This window comes from Maylandia zebra, linkage group LG20 (genome assembly GCF_041146795.1).
Source record: "Maylandia zebra isolate NMK-2024a linkage group LG20, Mzebra_GT3a, whole genome shotgun sequence".
Lineage (NCBI taxonomy): Eukaryota > Metazoa > Chordata > Actinopteri > Cichliformes > Cichlidae > Maylandia > Maylandia zebra.
The window spans coordinates 2,887,115-2,909,059 of record NC_135186.1 but is presented as its reverse complement, the minus strand read 5'-3'; the positions used below and the strand labels follow the sequence as shown (position 1 = coordinate 2,909,059).

General features: G+C 41.1%; 2 protein-coding genes across 3 annotated transcripts; one reads left to right on the top strand and one right to left on the bottom strand.

Annotated features, from left to right (window-relative positions):
* zgc:153867 (myosin light polypeptide 6) lies at window positions 1-5,429 on the bottom strand. 2 transcript variants are annotated; one of them, XM_004558749.3, is made up of 7 exons: window positions 5,316-5,429; window positions 4,885-4,912; window positions 2,669-2,812; window positions 2,393-2,566; window positions 2,099-2,176; window positions 1,578-1,612; window positions 1-503 (listed from the first exon to the last, which is right to left on the bottom strand). In XM_004558749.3, exons 1-6 carry the CDS (start codon window positions 5,316-5,318, stop codon window positions 1,584-1,586), a joined length of 456 nt encoding a protein of 151 aa, XP_004558806.1. In that variant the 5' UTR covers window positions 5,319-5,429; the 3' UTR covers window positions 1-503; window positions 1,578-1,583. The 2 variants fall into 2 exon arrangements, with proteins under 2 accessions (XP_004558806.1, XP_012776663.1); XM_012921209.2 differs by lacking the exon at window positions 1,578-1,612.
* Window positions 5,430-15,618: 10,189 nt separating this feature from the next.
* Window positions 15,619-18,535, top strand: neurod4 (neuronal differentiation 4). The gene is made up of 2 exons (XM_004558750.3): window positions 15,619-15,821; window positions 16,736-18,535. The coding sequence occupies exon 2, from the start codon at window positions 16,742-16,744 to the stop codon at window positions 17,798-17,800; it is 1,059 nt and encodes a 352-aa protein (XP_004558807.1). The 5' UTR covers window positions 15,619-15,821; window positions 16,736-16,741; the 3' UTR covers window positions 17,801-18,535.
* Window positions 18,536-21,945: the final 3,410 nt, after the last annotated feature.

The following is a 21,945-nucleotide window of genomic DNA, read 5'->3' as shown; positions in this document are numbered from 1 at the left end:
TGGGTTCTCAGAAAACATTTATTTAAATGCAGCAACAAAATCTGTTTGAATTCTAAACACAGAAAACTTTTTTTCTGCCTTAGTATGGCTTTAAATACACTGGTTTACCGTACAGTCAGAAACACTTTTATTCAGCCGTAGCAAGTCTTAGCAATGACACAGCAGGTTGGTGACAGTATATGTATTTTAAAGGTCTTATCTAAAAAAATTATAATAATCCGAAGTTATTGCATAATGATTTATGTTTTCTTACATGATGAAATGCTGCTGCAGGTAATATAAACCAAAATGAATAAAAGTTGGTCACACAGGTGAAAAGGCCTGGAAGCAAAACCTGGATCTTTTGTGAGGAATGTAAAGGCACTTCTTAAATTAAAGATGGAGTAATAACTCATGGAAAGAAGCTAAATGGAAAAAGGGGGTACATGAAAAAAAAAAAAAAAAAAGAGAAAAAAAGTGGGTTGCTCTTCGTCTTCACCCGCTCATAACCATTCTGACCAGTTCTGTAAAGGAGAAATAAAAGAAGTGTGAGTTTCATGGTATCAGTTTTTATAGAGACCCCCTCCAACTACAGCATGTGGAGGTAATGTCCCCTCCTCATCCGGCTTTGCTGAGCCTGGGTGGGAGATGCTGCATTTGGAGGCAGATCTCTCCACATTCTGCTCGCCCAGAGCAAAAGAAGGGTTGAAGAGGCAGGGATGAGAGAAAGAGGTGAAATCACCTCAACCTCCTATTGAGCCAAAGCAACTGGCAATCTAAGATCCAAAAAGAGCTGGTTAGAGAAGCCATCCTCGTTGTATGCTTTCCTCTAGCTGAGAAGAAGAGAAAAGCGAAGAAGGTCAAGGGAGCTACAGTCCAGTTGAGAGACGGCCAGCTACAAATTCAGTTTCCAGTAATACAGAGGAAAGAAACAGTCAGCACAGGAGCGACTCATTGCGATTCTCTTGTTAGTAGAAAAAGGGACTGGTCCACTCTCCCAAAGCTGGTGACTATACCATCTAAAAATGTAAAACATGACTATCTGAAAAGGTACATCTTATATGTGTGTTGCATCTGTGAAAAGACCAGTACCTCTGACACCAGTATAGTAAAGGCCTGTTTAATAGCACCAGTGACATGCAAACGAGATTAGAAGAGCTGCAACATAACCACACCACCACACCAGTCAGTTCGAATGCCTTCGCTTCATGGCCACCGGGCTTTTCCTGAATGAGACCAGTCTCTTCCCTGTGTGTCCACCATATCCCCATAAATATAGGGGGGAGTCATAGACACATGCAGAGGGCCATGCTGCAGGCCAGGGGCCAAGACAGAGGGCTGCAGGAGAGAGAGGGACAGAAGAGCAGGAGGCTACACATGGGTCAGAGCCTCAAGTAGAAACGAGGAAGACCACCAGGCTTTCCCACATACATCTATGGGTCAAATCTACTTAGCAACAGCGCACTGTCCCAATTTACCAATACAAACAGCGCAACTAAAGCTGACTAGCGTTAGGATGGCCTAATGCAGCTGGATTATCTGGAAACTAAAAGCAGGAAAGCCTGGAGGTGCTATCCAATGGTATACAATGCCCGTACCGGCCCTCAGCCTGACATGATGTGACGAACAAACGCTGTGGAAGAAGAACATTAACACACTGTCAGACGCTGACATTTAAACAGAGCCTCTTACAGAAGTCCATTAAACAGAAGAGGTAAGAACAGGCATTAGAAGACGCCAACATGAATGATACGGAGCCCCCTGAAGGGTCACAGGAAGGAATTTTGCAGGGTTACGTTTACGCTGAAGCACAGGAACGTTTGCATTCCTTCAGATCCATATGAACACTTGATATGTTTAATAGCACATTTATGTCTATGTGACACTTTACTTTTACCCCTTTCAAAAGGCTCAGTGAAATGGACGCCAAACTCACACATACATAACTTTAAGCTACATTCAATTGACTTTTCAGAAAATGCACAATAACTGAAGTCAGCATAGCCTACACACAATGCCATGCATGAATTTTGAGATGAGTTGAGATGATGACATCCTGTTGCATTAGCTTAATTGTAGCCAGCATCCCATCTTGACCTTTTATATCATCAGCTCTCACCTTCGTAATTGATGCACCCATTTGCATCTTCGTGTCCTGCCAAGAGCGTCTCTACTTCCTCCTCTGTCATTTTCTCACCTGATAAATGGAACATAACAGAAGTAATTTAAAACTTACAAATTAAAATGTTGGAAAGATAAAAATACATTTGCAATTCCCTGGATATCAATTTGTATACCAATTTCAGGAACAATACGCTTCTGGAACTTGAAATCAATGTAAGTAGTGTGATCCCAACAGAGTCCTACATTTCCATTTGAATAGCTATTAAGAAATGATAACAATATAGCTTGCCTAACGTGGTGAGGACATGACGTAGTTCTGCTCCCATTACTGTGCCGTTGCCCTCCTTGTCAAAGACACGGAGTCCCTCCACGAAATCCTCCATCGTCCCCTGATCTTTATTCTTAGCAATGGCCTGGAACATGGGCAGGAACTGCTCGAAGTCGAGCATTTTGGTGTTCATCTCTGCAAAAAAGTAAAAATAAATAAGGCAGGCCTGTGTCAGAGAAGATTCCCTTTTGTCACTGCTGTATGTAACACCCAGTACGTTCAATCTTGTTCCCTCACCCTCAGACTTGGGGTTGCCCAGGACTTTGAGCACCTCGGCGTTAACCGGATTTTGCCCCAGGGCCCGCATGACATCTCCACACTGGCTGTAGCTGATCTTCCCATCTCCTGTCCTGTCGAACAGCAGGAATGCCTCCTTAAACTCTGCAGGACACACAGACACGTGATAAATTAAAGTATGAACATGAATTATTTAAGACGAGATGTTCATGAGTATGAGCAGAAATGATAAAGAGATAGGAAATGAACTGGAAATGAAAGCAGAAAAGCAACGGATTTGAAAAGAACAAGAGAACAAGCAGACTAAAGAAAGATCCTGATTAAGACTAAATTATAAACTTACAAGTTATCTGGCAAAACAGACAGGATGCAAAGCACCGAACTGACAAACCTGCCCAGCTTTTGTATGACACTCAACACATGAAAATGTTAGCCAGTCTCGCTAAGATAACTGATCATATTGCGAAAACTTACACTTTACACAAATGAATCTTTGGTAAAGTGTGGTGCAAAGTTAAAAAACAAAAAAAAAAAACAACAAAAAAACAAAACACCATCTGCACACCATCTGATGATACTGCAACCATCACTTCCTCAAAAACTCTTTACTACAGTTACAGTCGATTTACTGCAGTTAATGCCTGCATGTTAAGGGTTTGTGCATTTCCCACCTAAACTATTTCACAAGTTGTGTTCATTCTTAAACAAAGGTTAAAAAGACTCAAACCTGTATTAATACAAGGCATCAAAAGCAGGCAAATCTCTCTAACAGGCAGTGACGTGCTTAGTAATTTTACTAGAAAACAAATGCAACAAAAACTCAATTCAGCCAACCGCTGCAAAAATGTTAATCGAATAACAGTTTCAGTTAAGCTTCATGCTGATCTAGTATCACCTCTAACAACCTCTAATAACTTTTGGACACCCTTTTAGCTTTGATCAGACACAAAAGGCCATCTAGCACAATAGTCTTGGAGGTAGCATTTTCTTGCCAATGATCGGAGGAGCTTCATTTAACACCATCACTGTTTGGCAACTCCACATATTAATATTGTATACTACTAATGAACAGTTAATAAACCTCTGAGGCATCTAAACCTTCTTAAGCCTTTACATTAAAAAGTATTGAGCATCTTTGTTGCTGCTCAAGTGGAGTCAGCTTTATCAACTGTCAATGATCTAAAAATCAGCCATTCTAGTGTCAAACAGTGAAATAAATGCTTGCCTAAGCTCCAGCAATCAGGGAGACACGGAGCATGATTACACAACAGCAGGCAGTTTCTAATGTTATAGAAAAAAAAAAAGTTCCCCCCCCCCCCCCCCAAAACAAACAAACAAAAAAAAAGGCGTAGGCACTGTTGTGTAGTTTTTTTTCCCCCTGTTCTGAGGAATGTCTCTCTTCCTTTCTCGCCTGCGAGCACTTTTCCCAGCACCATATTTGGTTATTAGAGGAGTGGAGAGAAGGAGGAGGAGAGTGAGAGTAGCTCTGGCCTATTATGTCAGCTATGATTAAACAAACCAGCCCTAGGACAAAACCCATCCACCACTTTATCCAGCACCAAAAATGGGCAGAGTGGAGATGAGCTATTTGGAAGATAGCAGGCAAAGTTTATGGTACACTGACAAAAGCGGGAAAGCCTGCGCTCTAACAGAACAAGACTTGTGAGAGCAAATATGGACTCTGGCCATGATTGGCTTTTCAAAACTTCTTTCAAAATAAAATAAACCAAAATAAAACTGCAACACACATCAAGGCCGGTGAGTAGTACAACATTATGTGCAACTATGGCTGACTTTGACGTACCAAACACCAGTGCAAAGCGGCTATCGTACACATTTACGACAGACTTGGCTCCACAACCGACATGCAGATCACACCCTAAAACACTCCGAGATGGCCATCAGTTTAGTGTAAGGCGTCCCCTTTACAATGACTTACCATGAATCTGATCCAGGTTAAATTCAATCTGGAAAAGGACAAGCAGTTGCAAGTGGAAAAAAAGTGATGAAACAGTACGAAAATATAAAAAAGGAGAAACAGAAGGAAAACTTAGGTCTAAGGCCACGACTGCTACTGCTGCTGTGGCGGACGGAGGACTTAGAGCAGGATGATAGTGGAGGTACAGGGCAAAGTGTCATCTGGAAAAAGCACGAGTGAAAGAACACCAAACAGGAGAAATACGATGGACATGCCACAACACAAAAGCAAGACTCACCGAGGATTTGATCTTCTGAGAAGTCAGACTGTTTAAAAAGAAATTAGGCTACATGAAAATGGTTCCTTAAAGCTGTGCAAAGCTCGCTCGCGTTTACATCAAAGGATCTGTGAAATACTTTACAGTTATTTAGATTGCCTGAACTTGCAGATAACATTTCCCACCGTTACCACATTCACTAATGCTTAACCTAAACCCAGTCATTACATTAGTCGACAAGTCGTATAATTGTTAACTTTATCCGCCATTCAAGCTAGTGCTAGCTTATCTAAAGTTGCACTTCCGCTTGCGCCCAGCGGTCCAATTCGGATATTCAAGTTCATCTTAACATCTCTGCAAAGTTCGGCCATTTTGTTAAAAGACTGAAAATAATATCTAACTGCATAACAACTGCGGTAATGCTAAGATGTGAATGAGGGGAAAAAACCCACCATGGCTGTGTCGGCTAAGGTGTGTCCGAGACGACGGCAAACCAAAGAATGTGACGGGTCGAGTGGAAGGTGGGGTGAGAAAAACCAAGCAGGCGTACGTCATCACGCACAGGACGCAGGAACTGACGTCTCGGCAGCTGCCGCGCTCCATATATAGAAACAAAGCTGAAGGTATGGTATGTGATTTACAATACATGGATATGGAGCCTTCGTTTTATGATTAAGGTGACAAGTAAATGGAATAAACGGCTTAGGCCTTAAACCTGATTTTAGGCTAAAAGTGGATTATGATGGTCGGCCTGTCCTTTCCTTTATGGTTATGGTAACGTTATTCACAAATGTCCATTAATTAAAATATAGATTTTTTTTTAAATTTGATTTTCAGATTAGGAAGAATGATGCTATTGTGATGATGTAATGATGTAATGATGTCTGCTGCTGGGTTTGCAGGCTGTGTTTAAGCCACATTTTCTTCAAGCCATATTTTGTGGCAAGCCCTCTGTCCCGCATGCACTGTGAAGTTGGACAAACCTTGTTTCAGCTATCTACTCTGCAAATTTTTACAGGATCAACATCTTGCATGAGCATAGAATTGGAAATGAATTTTTGACTGAGATTAAACTTAAAGGAGTTAATTATTTAAGTCGATCATTAATCAATGAGCCACTAGACCCCTTTTAAAAGAAATTATTTTAAGGATGTTATATAACAAAAAACACTTGCGTGATTGAGCTAAGGGACCTGCATTAGTGTTGTGGGTGTCTGGCCATCCAGGAAAGATGGATTTTTTGAGTATAGTAAGATCATGGACTGATGTCATATCACTTTATAGGCCAAAGACCTTTTTTTATTTCCTAGATGGCGGCCAGGCTTCTTGTCATGTCTGTGAAGTGGGTAACTTAACATGGCCCACATATCCTCACCAGCTAAATGGGGCAGTCTCACTCTATAAAACAGTGCATGCAGTGGCAACACTTAAAGCATATGAGGATGGCAGCAAAAGCTGGGGCACAAACCAAGCTAAGCTATATTACTGCACATATAAATACATTTTTTAAATTAAGAATGATTGCCTATTCCTGCTTTTAACCTTTTAACATTACAAGCCCACATGATTTTGATTCAAATGTTTTTAACAAGTGGTCGAGGTTAACTAAATTCCTATATCCACTGAGGTTTTTATATCAGCGCGCCCCTGAAAGGACTAAAATCCCCATAAAGCAATGACATTCAAAAGTATTCAAACATCCTGCTGCAATACTGGTTTATATTTGTTTAACACATGCAAACCTTTTTAACATTAATCTTGTAATGCCAGAAGGACACAACTGGTGGCTGGGTATTTTACAGCTGACAGTTAAAGTGTAGTGTTAAACACACACTGCAGCTGGTATACACTCACTGGCCGCTTTATTTGATACATCTTACAAGTCCTGGGTTAGACCCTCCTTTTTCTTCAGAGCAGCCTTAATTCTTTGTGACATAAATTCAGAAATGTGCTGGAAACATTCCTCATTTTGACACGTCAGCAGGCATTTGCTGGAAATTTATCAGCTTCACATCCATGATGCAAATTTTCCATTTTGCTACTTACCAAAGGTACTCTGTTAGAATGATATCTGGTGACAGTGGAGGCCATTTGAGTGCAGTAAACTCACTGCCATGTCATGTCATCACTGTCTGAGATGTTCTGAGCTTTGTGATATAGTGTGTTATTCTGTTGGAATCAGCCATCAGAAGATGGATACCCTAAATAAAGGCATGATCATCTGTAATACTCAGGTAGGCTGTGGGATCCAGATTGCCAAGAAAATATCCCCCACACCATTATACCACCACCACCAGCAGCCTGAACTGAATTCAGCAGGTTGTGCTGACGATGTCTATAAGCCTAAATGCCTTTAGTTGCTGCCATGTGCTTGCTGATTACACATTAGCAAATAATAAATCAATAAAGTGCTCAGTGAGTGTATGCCACTGTGCCAGAATAGTGGATGCAGATAATTGTGAACAATGAAATTAATGCAAAGTAAAATAATGTCACTTTCTAAATGATCTCATGATCTTTTGACAGAAGAACTTATTGCCTTATTTAACTTTTGAGGGTAAGCTATGAAGTAAATGTTTAAAGATCTTTGGATACAATAACTGCAAAACATCAGAGAAGTATGAGAAGGTCTATTCTTTTGTTTTAATCTCATTACTTTATCTAGAAAAAAAATAAGAGTTTGCTCACTTTGAATTTCAATGGTCTTAACTTTCTTTTTGTAGAAATCACTCTTGTGTGGGTTTTGAGATACAGGCAACGAATTTGAATTATCCTTCTGATGACAGAAATAGCACATGCTGTGACAGGAAACTGTCTCTAAGGGGGCCACTCACTGACTGACAACCAGTGCTGCTGTTACTGTCCCATTTCTTTGATTAACTTAGATTCTCTCTTGGTCTTTTTAATTAGCTGCACAATTAAAAGAAGCTACTTTGCAAATAATTAGAGATATTATTTGGAATAAATTTCATAAGAGACCACTATTATGTATCTTTCACTGAGCTTTAATCTGTTTTCTAAGAGGCATTAATGACATACTGGGTGTAAAACTAGACTGGCTAGATGCGACTCATACTTTAGTCATACTTTATGAATGCCCCACATAAGCTCTGTTACAAAAATATGTACTGCAGACGACCCACTCACCTCCAAAGTACTGGGATCAAAAGGTGAATCAGAGGGACGGAGCATCCTAGGCTTTTGCTCCGGTTTTGGAGTTGCAGGAGCTGAAGGCATGCAGGGATACGGAGGACCGAGTCTGGGTTGGGTCACTGATGAGGGAGACTTCTTAATGGAGGGTTCTCTTTTTGGAGACATTCCTGATGTCCTGGTAGAGTTACACTGAGTGTCAGATCTCTGCACTAGCAGCCAGTATGGCGCTGAGAGAAAAAATTTCAAGCTATGAAGTAAGTTGGGTGTATCCTGTTGAGGAGAGGGGGGAGGAGATCAGATTTATGATGCTGATGATGCTCAGGGACTGGCAGGTGGATGAGGCAGAGGTGAATTAGTGAAGCAAAGCGTAGGAGGAGTGGAGATGAAAGTGAGGGTGTAAAATAAAGAAGGGCCAAATATAGAAATCACCATCCTCCTCTGACTTCATTTATTTGGGTCAGAAGAGTGTGTGTGTGTGAGAGGGAGAGAAGAGAGAGAGGATTGGGTGCTAGTTTGTGCTATAAATGCCTAGAAACAGATGCAAAGCATTAAAAAGCTTACATTTCCTGAACCAAGAGTCTAGAATATGCATAGTTCAGTGAATTCTGACAAGTGCATAAGGTACTATGAATAGTCATTGATTGGGCTGTAGGGGTACTGAAGTATCTCCCAGACAGGCTGTACACCAGACAGATCACCAGTGTATCACGGGTCCAGCACAGGAAGACACACACATTCACAGCCACAGCATTGTCTTTGGATTCTGGAGTTCCTGCAGGAAATTCACGCAGGTACAGCGAGAAGATGTAAACTTTACAAAGAAAGGCCCCAGCTGGCAGGTCACCTTCTGGCTGTATCATTGTACCGCTGTGCTGCCCAAGATTGTAACATTCATTCTAATTTTATGCTACGGATCACTCGAGGTTGCTAAATTTATTCTATCTTTTCATTTTAATATACATTTGGGGTTAATTCACAATAATATTCACTTAGTTGTATCTATTTTTAAGTGTAAATACCTTGTCTCGTGTCCAAAAACAGTTTTCTAGTGCAGACTCTGCCTATAAAATAACATTAAAGAATATCTAAAAGCACTCCTAAATCAAACATGCAACATACAACTTGCTTCCCCTTGTGACAAAGAATCAGCTAGAAGTAGCTTTATTTTTACATTCTGATGTTGTGGTTGTAACTCCTATAATATTACATGCACTACTGTATGTGTAAGCCTCTATAGTAAAGTGTTATAGCAAGCCATCATCAAACCTCAGACCACCATGGTCCAGTTTGAAATGTGACAATGTTCAGTAGTCAAGACAACCCTTTAATCACAGCTCTGATCATCACACAAGCAGAAATGTTTTAATTTATTTCCTTTGTGTTTTCTGTGTTTTCATCAATTAATCATCTGCTGATGATTTACTGGTTGAGGCTTATTTTCAGTCAACAGCTTTGTTTTCAGATTAAGTTCCCCCCCCCTAAATAACAAGATATGAGTGTGTTTAGGATCAAAACGAGATCTGTGGTTTCATTAGTTCAGTTTCTTCTTAAAATGAAACTATTTCATTGTCATTTTAAAAAAATTACGGAAGCTGATTTGAAAAAGATTTTAGGATTTGATTTTTGGAACCAACCCCCCAAAATTTTACTTATACAATTAAACCAAATGATTATTATTTGATTCACCACATTTAAGTGCACATTATAAGTTTTTCCCACGGAATAAAGTTGCATAAAAATGTAAAAGATGTGGCCTTTTATCGTAATACACTACTATCTATTCAAATTTAAATTTCAATCTTGAGAGAATTAAGAATTTCAGTTGAGAAACAAATAAGTAAACCCGATGTAAACGACCTCCTGCGGCTGCCCTGCAGTACCTTCACGGCCCACCAGTAGAGCGCAATCCATACATTGGGAATCACTGAACAAACCCATCAGCCGTGAGGCGCTCTCAAAATATTTCACTAGATGTCACAATTGCACCACAGCACCATACGTACTCGACCCCATTAAACATTTGCCCTTAAATGATGATGAATGAATACAATACATCCGCTCACGCGTTTTAATGGACCTTTATGAGTGAAGTTTTTATAATAAATTATCGAACTTTCAGCTGTCAGTGTCGAAATGTTTTACAACTTCTGGTTTCGCTCTTTGCGCTCATCCAACAGTTTTTGCTCTCCGCTAGTCAGTCACATTTGGGGACAATCCATCGCACGCTCAATAGGCCTTGAAATCATCATTTATGTGTCCAGTGCGTCTAAACAATAGCGACATAAGACCCTTGCTGTGCGCCCAACGGCACTTCTGGTGCTTTATAATAGCCGATCGAACATGCAAAACTAGGGTACGAAGGAACAAAATTATCAGCCCATTATCAAAATAAAACGAAACAAGAGAAAATATAAACAAGGGAAATATTCAGATTTTTTTAAATTCACATTTTTTTTTATATTCATTAGTTTATTTTTCAGCGTTAATCCTATTAATGCTTTCAGGATGCAGACCATTCACTTGCCAGCTGATTGCTGATGAGTCTGCCGAGCAGACAGCTCAGCGTCAAATAGTTTAAGAAGATTACCAGGGCTTCACGTTTTCCTCATCATTTCCAACAATAATCCACCGCAAGAGGCTAATAACTCTGAGAATACCCTATACATCTGCTTTGAAATAGATTATCAACCATATATGCTGTAATTAGCAAATTGAAATATTGTCCTTTTGTGTTTTGCAGGTGTGTATACTTATGAAATTAATTTTCTAAATAAAAAAAAAAAACTACCATCAGCGGTTCCTTTATTTTCCACTTTGTGTTGATTGTTGTGAAAGCAGATTCAATTACTTCAACTTAAAGGAAATGTTTCAACAGATCCTCTGAGCTGCCCCAATTGACTAATGAAATTATGGCACTTCTACCTAATGTCATTCAAAGTCCCCCGCCTGCTACAGCAAATCTCCACACCACCTGATTTATTTTTAATGATATTACACCCCTCGGTCGCCTGTGTCATGGTAATAATCGGGGCTGCTCCAGCTGCCTCTAGATCACATTAGCCAGGCTTAATATTGACAGTGCCGGGCCCACTGAACAATGAAGCTATGGGGATAGAGGGAGCTTAGAGGCTGCCTAGCCAGTGGGTATTCTGCAGGAGGTAGTGGAGATGCAGGCCAGGATGCTCCAGTTCCCTATGCCCCGGAGGACTGGCACCATCATTAGGCAGCATCTTCTATAGTCCTGTGGAGATTTAAACCCACCACTACCAAATCCAGACCCCACCCAGGCCCAAGACATCAAAACCATACTGACAGGGAACAATGAAACTAGTGGCAACTTGATTCCCTGCTATTTCTTCACTGGAAGGAGAGACCTGCCAGGACAGCAGCTCAGCAGCTGCACCTTGTAGGTTCCTGCTGTGACAGAGTATTTGGATAAGGTTCAAGGAGAAGCGATCTGCAGGGCTCACCTTATAACATCATAAAATAGGCTGTTAGAAGTTCACTCTAATGGACATACAAACCTTTTTTTATCTAAAAAAGAAGAAGAAGAAGTATAAATAATTACATAATATCATGGCTAATGCATATATATTATTTTGATTTATTAACTGATTTTTCTCTTTTTTTAACCAAATGTATTATAAGAAAAAGAAAAACCTTTTGCATCCAGATCTGATTAGAAAAGTGCTTTTATCCGTTAGACAAATTTATGTTGTAGGCTCGTCTAGTTGCTGTATTTGCATAATGGTCACACTGGGATTTCAGACTAGGCCACTTGTGGGACACTTGCACCTGATCACAGAGACACTATGGCTCTTTGCCAATCACACCTTCGCAGTTGATTCTCCCAATTAAAAAATCACCTGAATTTGTCATCACGTTTATCAGGTTGTTCAATGTCAGTTGAATGTCTGTATACTCAGATTTTATCGTCTATCCTAAATTGTTGTTTGGATCGAAAGGGGATTTTGTATTGGGGGCCCACAGATTACTGCCGTTGATTAGTGGTTGGGTGTAATCCTTTCAGACCCTCTCTCTCCAAAACACCCCTGGGATATGCCCATCTCCCAGAGGACCGGCAGCATGGCAGATGGACCCCCCCCTCCCTCCCTTCGGCCCCCTCTAACAGCACAACGAAAAACACTGTTGATGTCCTGGGACGGAGGTTGTAAAGTATCCTGAATATGAAACCACAGGCACCTTTGTTTAATGGCTCTCTCCCCACTTAGTGAGAATTGCCCTCAGGCCCGATTCCCATTCTGTAGGCACATTTCTGCTCGATTGGAATGTTTTCCAAATCCATTAGCCCAAAGGAAGAGGAATAAGCTGCAAACAATCTACTCATATTTTGGAGATGAAATGCTGCCTGATCTTATCTAAATGCCCTTTGTGATCCAGGAGACTCTAATTTATTGGCACCATATGGATATAACAAGGGATTTTCCAGAAAAAAAAGGTATCAAGTTGAACATGGAATTATGTTCAGACACAACAGGATAAATAAACCGTACACTTTTCTGTGGAGCATGGCTGCACACACACCTTTATTCAGTCTGCCATGCTGAATGTCAGCAGTAGGACGTTCATGTAAATGGGCCGCAGTTGCAAAAGTGTGAAAACTTACAACTGAGCTCTGAGCTCTTTACATTTAGTTTGCACAATTTAATTTGGGAGAAACACTTCATTTAAAGATCTTTCCAAGTCTACAATAAAAAATTCAGAGAAGTCTGCTTTGTAATTGTATTCAGCCACAATGAACAGCAAATGGAAGGAAGACTAAGACGTCTTAACACGCAACATAAAATAACTTGAAATCAGATGCTGCCAGTCGTAGAGAGAAAACTGCATCATACATAGTACAAATGGGCTCAGGACACTAAACTCTGAACAGTGAAGTTGCATCTCTCTCTAGCCTAACCGCCCTGTGCCACATCACCCCAACTAGCATGCCAGCTCCTCTCACAAATCCAAGCTTGCTGCATCTTTTATGCGTACAAGGGGGCTCAGCTTTCAGGAGCGAGCCAGGGAGCATGTGGAGCTTTAATTCCTATTGTATTCGTGCAGTCTTGGTGTGTGTGAGTGTGTCTGTGTTTTAGCAAAAGAGGGAGCGGGAGATAGAGATGAAGAAAAAGACGGAACAAGGACCCATCTGTCAGCACAGTGCACCAATCCCTCCCATTCCACTCGGAGTCCCAGGGGACTAGAGCGCGAGACAACTCACTTGTGGCAGTGGTTTTTTGTACGGAATGGGGTTGCCCCCATTAATACCAACAACAGCACTTAAAAAGCTAAAGTGGGGCTGGTACTCTTTTAGTCGTGAACATAAACTTGTCTTGGACAGCTCATGCCAAAGCTGACAATGCATTTCTTTTTGGCCAATCAATCAAATCAAAGCATACATTAAAATCTGATTTATGTTCACAAAATCTTCATTATTAACATGCATCTCTTTGAAACACAGTACGTCAGTTCAGTAGACTGTGTAACTTTACTTGTCTACTTTAACTTTACTTGTTGCAAAGATAAATGTAGAACTATCCCAAGTTCAAATCATGCAAACTCATCAAAAGTTGGTTCAGATCATCTGTGTTCATCATGACCTCTTCCGGAAGGTTGGCTTTCTATGTTATTGCTTAAATGGGAGCAGGGCAATTCCCTTTCCGTTAGTCAGTCAGTCATTTGGGAAACCGATGGGGATTGTCGGAGACTGCTAGGCTCCAATTCCCCATGCAGGCTGCAGGTGTGGCGTGGCCATACTCACACTCCTGGGACAGAAGGAGAGTGTATGTATTTGGGGGTGTAGAAGTGCATCCACCAGGGGAGCTTTGGGCACATCATATTAGCCACATACACAAAGGACAAGGCTTATCTTCCTGTCCACATACCTTTATGGCCAGTGCACTGACCAGGAGTGATTAGAGAGGTAGATAAATACTGTTTCAAGCACAAGACATCTACTCGCGAGTGACGCCTCAGCATCCAAGCAACAGATGCCCCCACCCCCCAGTTGCTCCCATATTCAGCCATCTGTTAGCTTGTGTCTAATAAATCGTTTGATAAGTGCCTGTTTTCAAGCGCTTCTTGTCAATTAATCGCGTGATTATATCTTTCCCCCCGGAAATACTGCTCTTAAAAACAAGGAAACTTCACCGGATAGTCGAAAAGGTTCAGTCACGAGCACAGCTGTGCGCAATCGCGCGCACAATTGGGATCAATGCGGGGGCACGTGCGACTCGCGAGACCCCGTCTGTCAGTGGCCGGTTGTAACAATAGACCCCCACTGAGCTGCGGCTCGCCACGCACGACGACTGGCGGGCGTATCTCGTGCTTTGGCATTTGTAGTTAAAAGTGTGCAAAATGACCAATATTTACATAAGATTTGTGAAGCCTAATAAAAGACGTAAACTCACGTCACGTGGACTACGCGTTTGATTCAAAGAGTCTACTGAAAAGTTAGGTTGTACGTGTTTAAAGTTTAAACAAAAGACAAACAAACAAACAAAAACGACATAGAAAGCAAAGCATAAAAGAAATTAGTCATAAGCCAAATGTATCATTGATAATCCAGTAACTAGACGGTGTAGCTGATTACATTTCCAAATGGATTCTCATAAGCATAGCTGATCTAAATGTGTCTCGATCGCCAATCGACTCAGTAATCAGATTGCCAACTCCTTGGGGCCAAATATGACGCTAAAAATTGAAGGAAACAATTGAATGAGTGGTTGAACAGCGCACACACCTGCTCTCCGCACACCACGCTGTCAAAATCACTTAAATACGCACATAAGGAAGAGCGTCTCTTAACTCATTGAAGATCAAGCCCACACTGCGTTTAATGAAGTGGAAAATGTATAATCCAACCGACTAATGAAGAGATAGACAATCGATTACGATGGTTAACACACTCGCGCAGCAGCAAACAGTCCAGTGGATTTTACGATTTCTGTGTTTTCAGATTTGAGGGCAACAACAAGAGATCTTCATTCAAGTCAGATGTGATTGGAAATCTAACAGCAAACTCCTGCGTAATACTGAAATCTGTGATGGGAAATTATTGAGTTTATTATTGAGTTTGAGTTATTCTTTCTTCTTTTATTAAAAAATTGCTTTAACATATATTTCAATTTGCGCGCAATCGTGGTACTTGTAGACCTATAGCGGCAATAATTTTGCAACACAACTTAAAATTAGAAAAAAAAAGTAGGATAAGGCGGGATTAGCAGAAGATTGGAAAATGATTAGTTTTGTTTTAGACATAAATATATTTTTAGATAGTGGTATAAGCAAAGTCACATTTGGGGAAAGAGTCTTATGAAAGGCTGTAAGATGCTAAATAACACTGCATGTGCTCCTTAAACTGCTACCAAGTGTTTTCAAGTTCCTCTTTGTTGGCCGCTGTGCATTTCTGACGTCCTATACACCCATCCTTTCGTAGTTCACGGACTTCATGATTAAAAAAAATGTTATGCATGTACCCTGTCTCACTCTCTCGCTCGCTGCACATTTGCCAAAACTTCTGGTCACGAGCACGCCACGCGCGTTTGGATAAGTTGACGGTGGGTGGGGCGGCAGAGGGAGGGACTTGCCGGTTAAAGGCAAAAAGAATATCAGCCCGATCGTGTCATTTGGAGATGAAAGTTCCAAGCGTACTCATGGCCATCTGAGGGAGCAGAAGATTAAGGGACACTGGCCGGTGCGCGAAGAAAGAAACACAGCAGTTGTGGACTTATCACTCTTTTATTAGTCTGTTTAACATTTAAAAATCTGTTGTGAACGAAGCGAAAACGGATCCCAAACAGGTGAGTTGACATTTTATGTCCAAGTCTTGTGAAAGAAATAGAAAAAAACCCATATGGCTCACATTAGAGCTAATAAATTTAACACATGAAATTTTTGCAGAAAAAAACTCTTAAGCTTATTTACAGCTGTGAAAACCTTTCAAATCACCCAAGCATCATCCTATTATTTACAGTTCTATCTTTTTTATGTTCAGTGGGATGTACAGTAAAGACAGAATTACGAGCCCAAAGTTCGCTCTACAAGTTACTTTAAATTACTTTAAAAATCACAAAGTAGGACTTTTTTGCACAACAATAACAAATATTCTTCGTTTCACTTAACATTAAAGTACAAAATAACATTTAAAATGTGATTTTGGGGCGATATAGATTGCTCTGCAAAAAGTATAATAATAATAATAATAATAATAATAATAATAATAATGAAGGTATTCTAACAGAGAAATGTGTGTGTGTGTGTGTGTGTGTTGGGGGGTTACATGTTTGTTGATTTGTATGTTGCCTGTTTAATCTTTGAGCTTTATATACTGAGTAAATCCCGTGGTGTCCCAGATTGACAGCGTCTCTGAAAGACTGGAGAATAACAGCAGGGAACCACTCATCCATCTCATTCTGAAAACAGCCATTTATTCATTAATATCCAAATTTCACAGTGAGATTGATTTGAAATAATTACTGGATTTATTTCAGAACTGTTATGCGACAGAGGTGCTTGCACTTCATATAAGTGATCTGTCCATACTGCCCTGCTGAAATGAGAGCACTCTCAGTCAGTGTGTGCTTCTTCTGGTACCCATCAGTTATAAATAATAATACAATTTTATCACGTTATGGGGAAATAGCCTCAAGGATTTACATTCACAGACACTGAATCCCAAAGTATTGAATTTGTTGTGTGGGCTCTTTTTCTTTAGATCAAAATGATGACCAAATCATTTGGGAAAAGTGGGGATGTGAGTGAGCTGGTGAGCTCCCTCAGCTGGCTCGATGATGACGGCAGCTCACAGGATGGAGATGAAAGCCCAGAATTGACGGGGCGCCATGGCCTGACTGTAGGGGGTCGCCTCCGCTCCTGCACAGAACTGGGTAGTGAGGATATGGAAGAAGAGGAGGAAGAGGAAGAGGATGAAGAGGATGGACCAAATGGAGAAAATGCTCCCAAAAGGAGAGGCCCTAAAAAGAAGAAGATGACCAAAGCTAGACAGGAGAGGTTTCGTGCACGGCGAATAAAGGCCAATGCCAGAGAACGTTCTCGTATGCATGGGCTAAATGATGCTCTGGATACTCTGCGCAGAGTGATGCCTTGCTACTCTAAGACACAAAAGCTGTCGAAGATTGAGACTCTGCGGCTGGCCCGCAATTACATCTGGGCTCTGTCGGAGGTGCTGGAAAGTGGCCAGTCTCCAGAGAGTCATGGATTTGTGGAGATGCTGTGTAAAGGTTTGTCCCAGCCTACCAGCAACCTTGTGGCTGGCTGCCTGCAGCTGGGACCCAGTCCGATGATTCTTAATAAGCTGGAAGACAAGTGTGGAGGTCCAGGAATGGGTAGTATGGTGGCTGGCCATCCCCTCAGCTACCCATCCCCAGGCCTTCCCAGCCCACCCTACGGCTCCCTCGAGGCATCGCACCTCCTCCAAATGAAAGGATTCAAGGGGCCTGTATATGACAACCCCTCCCCTAACGAGTGCAGCAGCAGCACTCCTCCATACGATGGGCCCCTCACTCCCCCACTCAGCATCAGTGGCAACTTTGCCCTGAAGCAGGAGCCATCTCCGCATGAGTCAGAGAGGAACTACACACCCCACCATGCTCACTACCTCTCATCCCACCATTACCCCACGTCCACGACAGGCAGCCTACCAGGGGGGCCTCAGGCCCACCCACTCTTACAGGCTTCTCGCTACGAGTTGCCCCTGGATGTGGCCTTTGACTCCTTTGCTCCCCCTCACCTCATCACCTCTCACATGGGTACCATCTGAAATGTGATAGTACCAGTGAATGAGTGACTGTTATGAATAGCCAGAGTAGAAGCACTGCTCCTGTATAAACTGCTGTAAAAAAAGGATGACTGTGGTACTGAGTGTATAGAGAAAAATGTTTGCTTTTATGTTGTCTAGTACTCTGGGAGAGCACTGAATGCTCAGAGAGAAGACTCATCACCTCAACTCAATCTACCTGAAACATGCACCCATAACATTTATTATTGTATTTATTTCACTTTTGTTTATATGTTAATCTTCTTTTGAACACATTGCTCCGTCAGTTTTTAAAGAGTTGAAGTAAAAATTAGTTTACCAAATCAGATGTCCTTGCTGAAGCATTATTCAGATGCTTATGTTTGAACAAATACTTTATTATTTACACGTCTACGTATAAAAAGAAATTGATCAAAAAGTCCCCCATTGTGCACTGAGGCCTACAGCCAGTTTCCTTCTGAATTTAAGAAAAGCAATGCATTTATTTATACCTGTATTTAATATTTATTTTGATAATGTCTTGTCTGTTTTATATTTTTCTCAGCACAGTTTCTGTTTCACTGTCTTGGGTTGATGCCAGCCACTGGTAGCTGTACTGTATTTAATTTATTTATTTTAAGTCTTTCAGGTACTTGTTCATTTGGTGTCACAATTTTTGTCATACTGTACTGTTAATATTTTGCTGTTTCGCACTTAATTAAATAAATATTCTTATATTATATGCTATTTCCATAGTAACACGTGTGCCATGTCTTTTTGTGATGTTATGCTCTCATCCATTTCTTACATTTTAGTTTAACAGAAAGACAAACGCATGCACTAACTGGCTGTAAACACAAGCTTGGTACAGTGATGTTTTCATTCATTTAGATTTCTTTTTGCGTTTTAGTATTACACTTATATATAAAGCACAGTAGATAATACAGAGATGACTCTTTTTGCTAAGCCCTCACATCAGAGGACAAATTATTTTCATCAACTCGATTACAACTTCAGTTAAATTACAAGTTCTGGTTTTAAAAAATAAATAAATGTGAGTCAGCGACAGCTGTTACATCGCTCTCACTAGCTTTGTGCATCGTTTTAGATGCATCATTTTCAGAATATCCCTGTAATCTGGTCACGATTACCAGCAGGTGCAGTATTGGGCATTTTTCTGTACTCATAAATGCATTTTTACATGCAAAATAAATATTACACAAACAACACAGATAGCTAATTAGTATATTTAGATTTCTGTGGCTCTAAATCATTTTACAATAGAAGAGTGTGCCAACTAAAAAAAAAAGGGGGAAATCAGCAAGACTGGATGAAGGAGTACTTTGTGGCTGGGAAATAGAGATCTGTTGCATGATATGAGTGTGTGCATGTGTGTGTGAGAGAGAAAGAGTCTGTGCATGATGTCATTCAAAGGCTTGCTCCGGGGTTTCTATCAGGTCAGGCGGGAGGCTGTTGTGGGCCATGGGAAAACTGCTCCGGGGAACAGGTGAACCTGTCACAGCTCTGAGCCTCTATCGTTGGCTTTCTCTCCCATGTGTCCCATTTTCCCATGTAGCTCATGCCAAAACACTGAAGGGCAAGAACTCATTTTCCAATAATTCATCCAGTTTTACTGAATGGTAAACTAGCCTGGCTTTTCTTTGAGACACAGCACATGTGTAAGAAGGATGCTATATAGTAGCTAAGAAGATTAGCTTTTATGAATATTAAAATAATGCAGTCTCTACATACTAATGCCATAAATGGGTAAAAAGTTCAGCAAAGCAGAAATAAGGATACATCAATCCAGAGATAATGTAAAGCTGGCAAAGTTCCTAAAACATTTATATCACTCAACTAATGACCGGAGTATCAGTTTTGACTTTCATGATTGTGCTGAGGGACATGATGACTCTTGAAATAAACAAAGAACAGGGCGGCAGAGTGCAAAGATGAAGTGCATGAGTGTATTTATCCTTGTGGTCTTTTGGCCAATTGTTAAAAAAAAAAAAAAAGGGGGAAGGTGCTTTTGGATGCTGTTCTCTAAGAGGACTCCCCCTTCGTTTCCTTCAGCTACCCCTCCAGAGATTTGTCATTTCCAGTCCTGGCAACAGTGGAGAAGGGCTGGAAAAGAAAAGGGAATGATTGTTTTAGTGGGCGCCACTGGTCTATTGTGAACGCAGCCTGTTCTTTCTCTTGACCTGTGACCTGTATTGTTGTTGGGCTCCTCGTTTGGGGAGGTCAGACAGCTGGGGGAACGGTGGGGGGCTGATGGACAGCTGGGCCAATTTGGGGAGAAAGAGAGAAAGAGCAGAGAGTGAGAGCATAAAAGAGAGAAATGGGAGAGGCAAAGGGAAGTAAGTGTGTTGTGGAAGAGTGGAGAAGTGGAGAGAGGAGCAGAGGGCAGCAGAGGTGACCGAGGTCCTTGATCCTCAATTGCAAGTTTGTCCCCTCTGCTGCTGTGTGTCAGCCGTGATGAAGGAATGACACATAGCTCTACACACAGGCAGACAGTGTGAGAAAGTACTCGTAGAGTAGCTGATGCATGCTCTTTGTGTCCTTGCTGTTCGGCTACAGCAAAAACAGTGTGTGCGTGTGAGAGAGAGAATGTAGTGGTTATTTTTTTTTTTGGTGGTGGTGGTGGTGTTGGGGGGGCTGTTACGACTTATCCTCCATAGTCCAAATAATACATGAGTGGGTGGATATGGACATAATCCCTATAAATTGACTTTGGATACAAGATTAGAAAACACAGGACAGTCTTGCGCGAGGAGCATGGCGGAGATTTTCATGCAGCAATTTCAGAAATATATACGTGCCATAAGCTTTTAAAATGTAATTTTTTCTTGCTAATTTGTGCAAAAAACCCAAATTATTTTAAAATGGAAAACCCCCCCAATAATTATTGTAATAAAATACTTAAAAATAGTAGAAAGGTTCATAACTTTACAGTACCATATATCACAGGCGTCACACACACATCAAGTGGCTCTTGTCTATAATAAGGGCATGATGATGAGGGTCTAGTAATGGGAAGGGAACACATGCTCTGTGATGCCATCTTGGCTGAGGCGACAGGCAAGGGAACACAACCTGTAGCTCAATCCCCTGGGAGAGTGAGGTCATGTCAGATATCAGCACACAGGGGTTATGGGTCCCATGCTTCAGCTAATGATTTCTCAACTTTAGTACTTTTTATTGATATATGAATATAGCCCAGTAGTTGCTGACAGCATGAGCCTATGTATAGCTTTATGTCTATATAAAGCACAATTTTTCCTCTAATTCACTTCTCTGCTTATATTTTCTTGTTTTCGTGTACAGCATGCCTAATCCGCTAAACAAGAGTTGCTCACAGTAAAATGAAAAGGTCCTGATCCATAGGAGGTAGATGGAGGGATAAAGCATTGTGATTAAGACTGTATTAATGGGGCCATAGGACGTTGGAAGGCTTTAATCAGTGTCTGTGTGCCGATAATCCCTCTGCCTTTAAGCTGAGGGTGAACACAGTGATTCTCCCTCCTCTTGGGCCTCAGCGCACATGCATAAACACACATGCTTGCTTCTGTGGGGTGCATAAGGCAATGGGTGGCTTGGTTGAGATGTGGAGCACCCCCAAAACAGAAACACCCTACACTCAGGAGCAGCTAGGATGACCAAGATGATGGCTGGAAAAAAAAGGTATGGGCAAAGACAGAAAGAGAAAATGGAGCACGGTCTGACTGAGTAAAATAATTTTTTAAAAATGTACTGAGCCAGAGGTTTAACTTCATTTATTAACTAAATTCTAAGTAAGGTGTTGTTAAAATGACAGCTTTCAGTCATAAATAGTCAATGATGTTTTTTTCCCTCTGATAAAACACTAAAACATCAACTGAAAGTTTAAATATTTATATTAATGTCAGGAAAAAATAATAAAATAGAATTTAAGGGCTCTTTTTAAAATATGAAACATGAACTCAGAAATGGAGGGGGAGGAGGAGAGGAGGAGGAGAAGAAAGAGGGTAGCTCCCAGGTTCATTACCTATGGAAGTGGGTGTAAAGGTGACATTGTGTGCAAGTGGATGAGGGGTGGACCTTCCCCTCCCAGACTTCTCTCCGAGCATTAGGGTGTTAGAGTTAAAGAGCTTCTAATGGGATCTGGATGCTGTCGTGTTTACCCTGGCCCC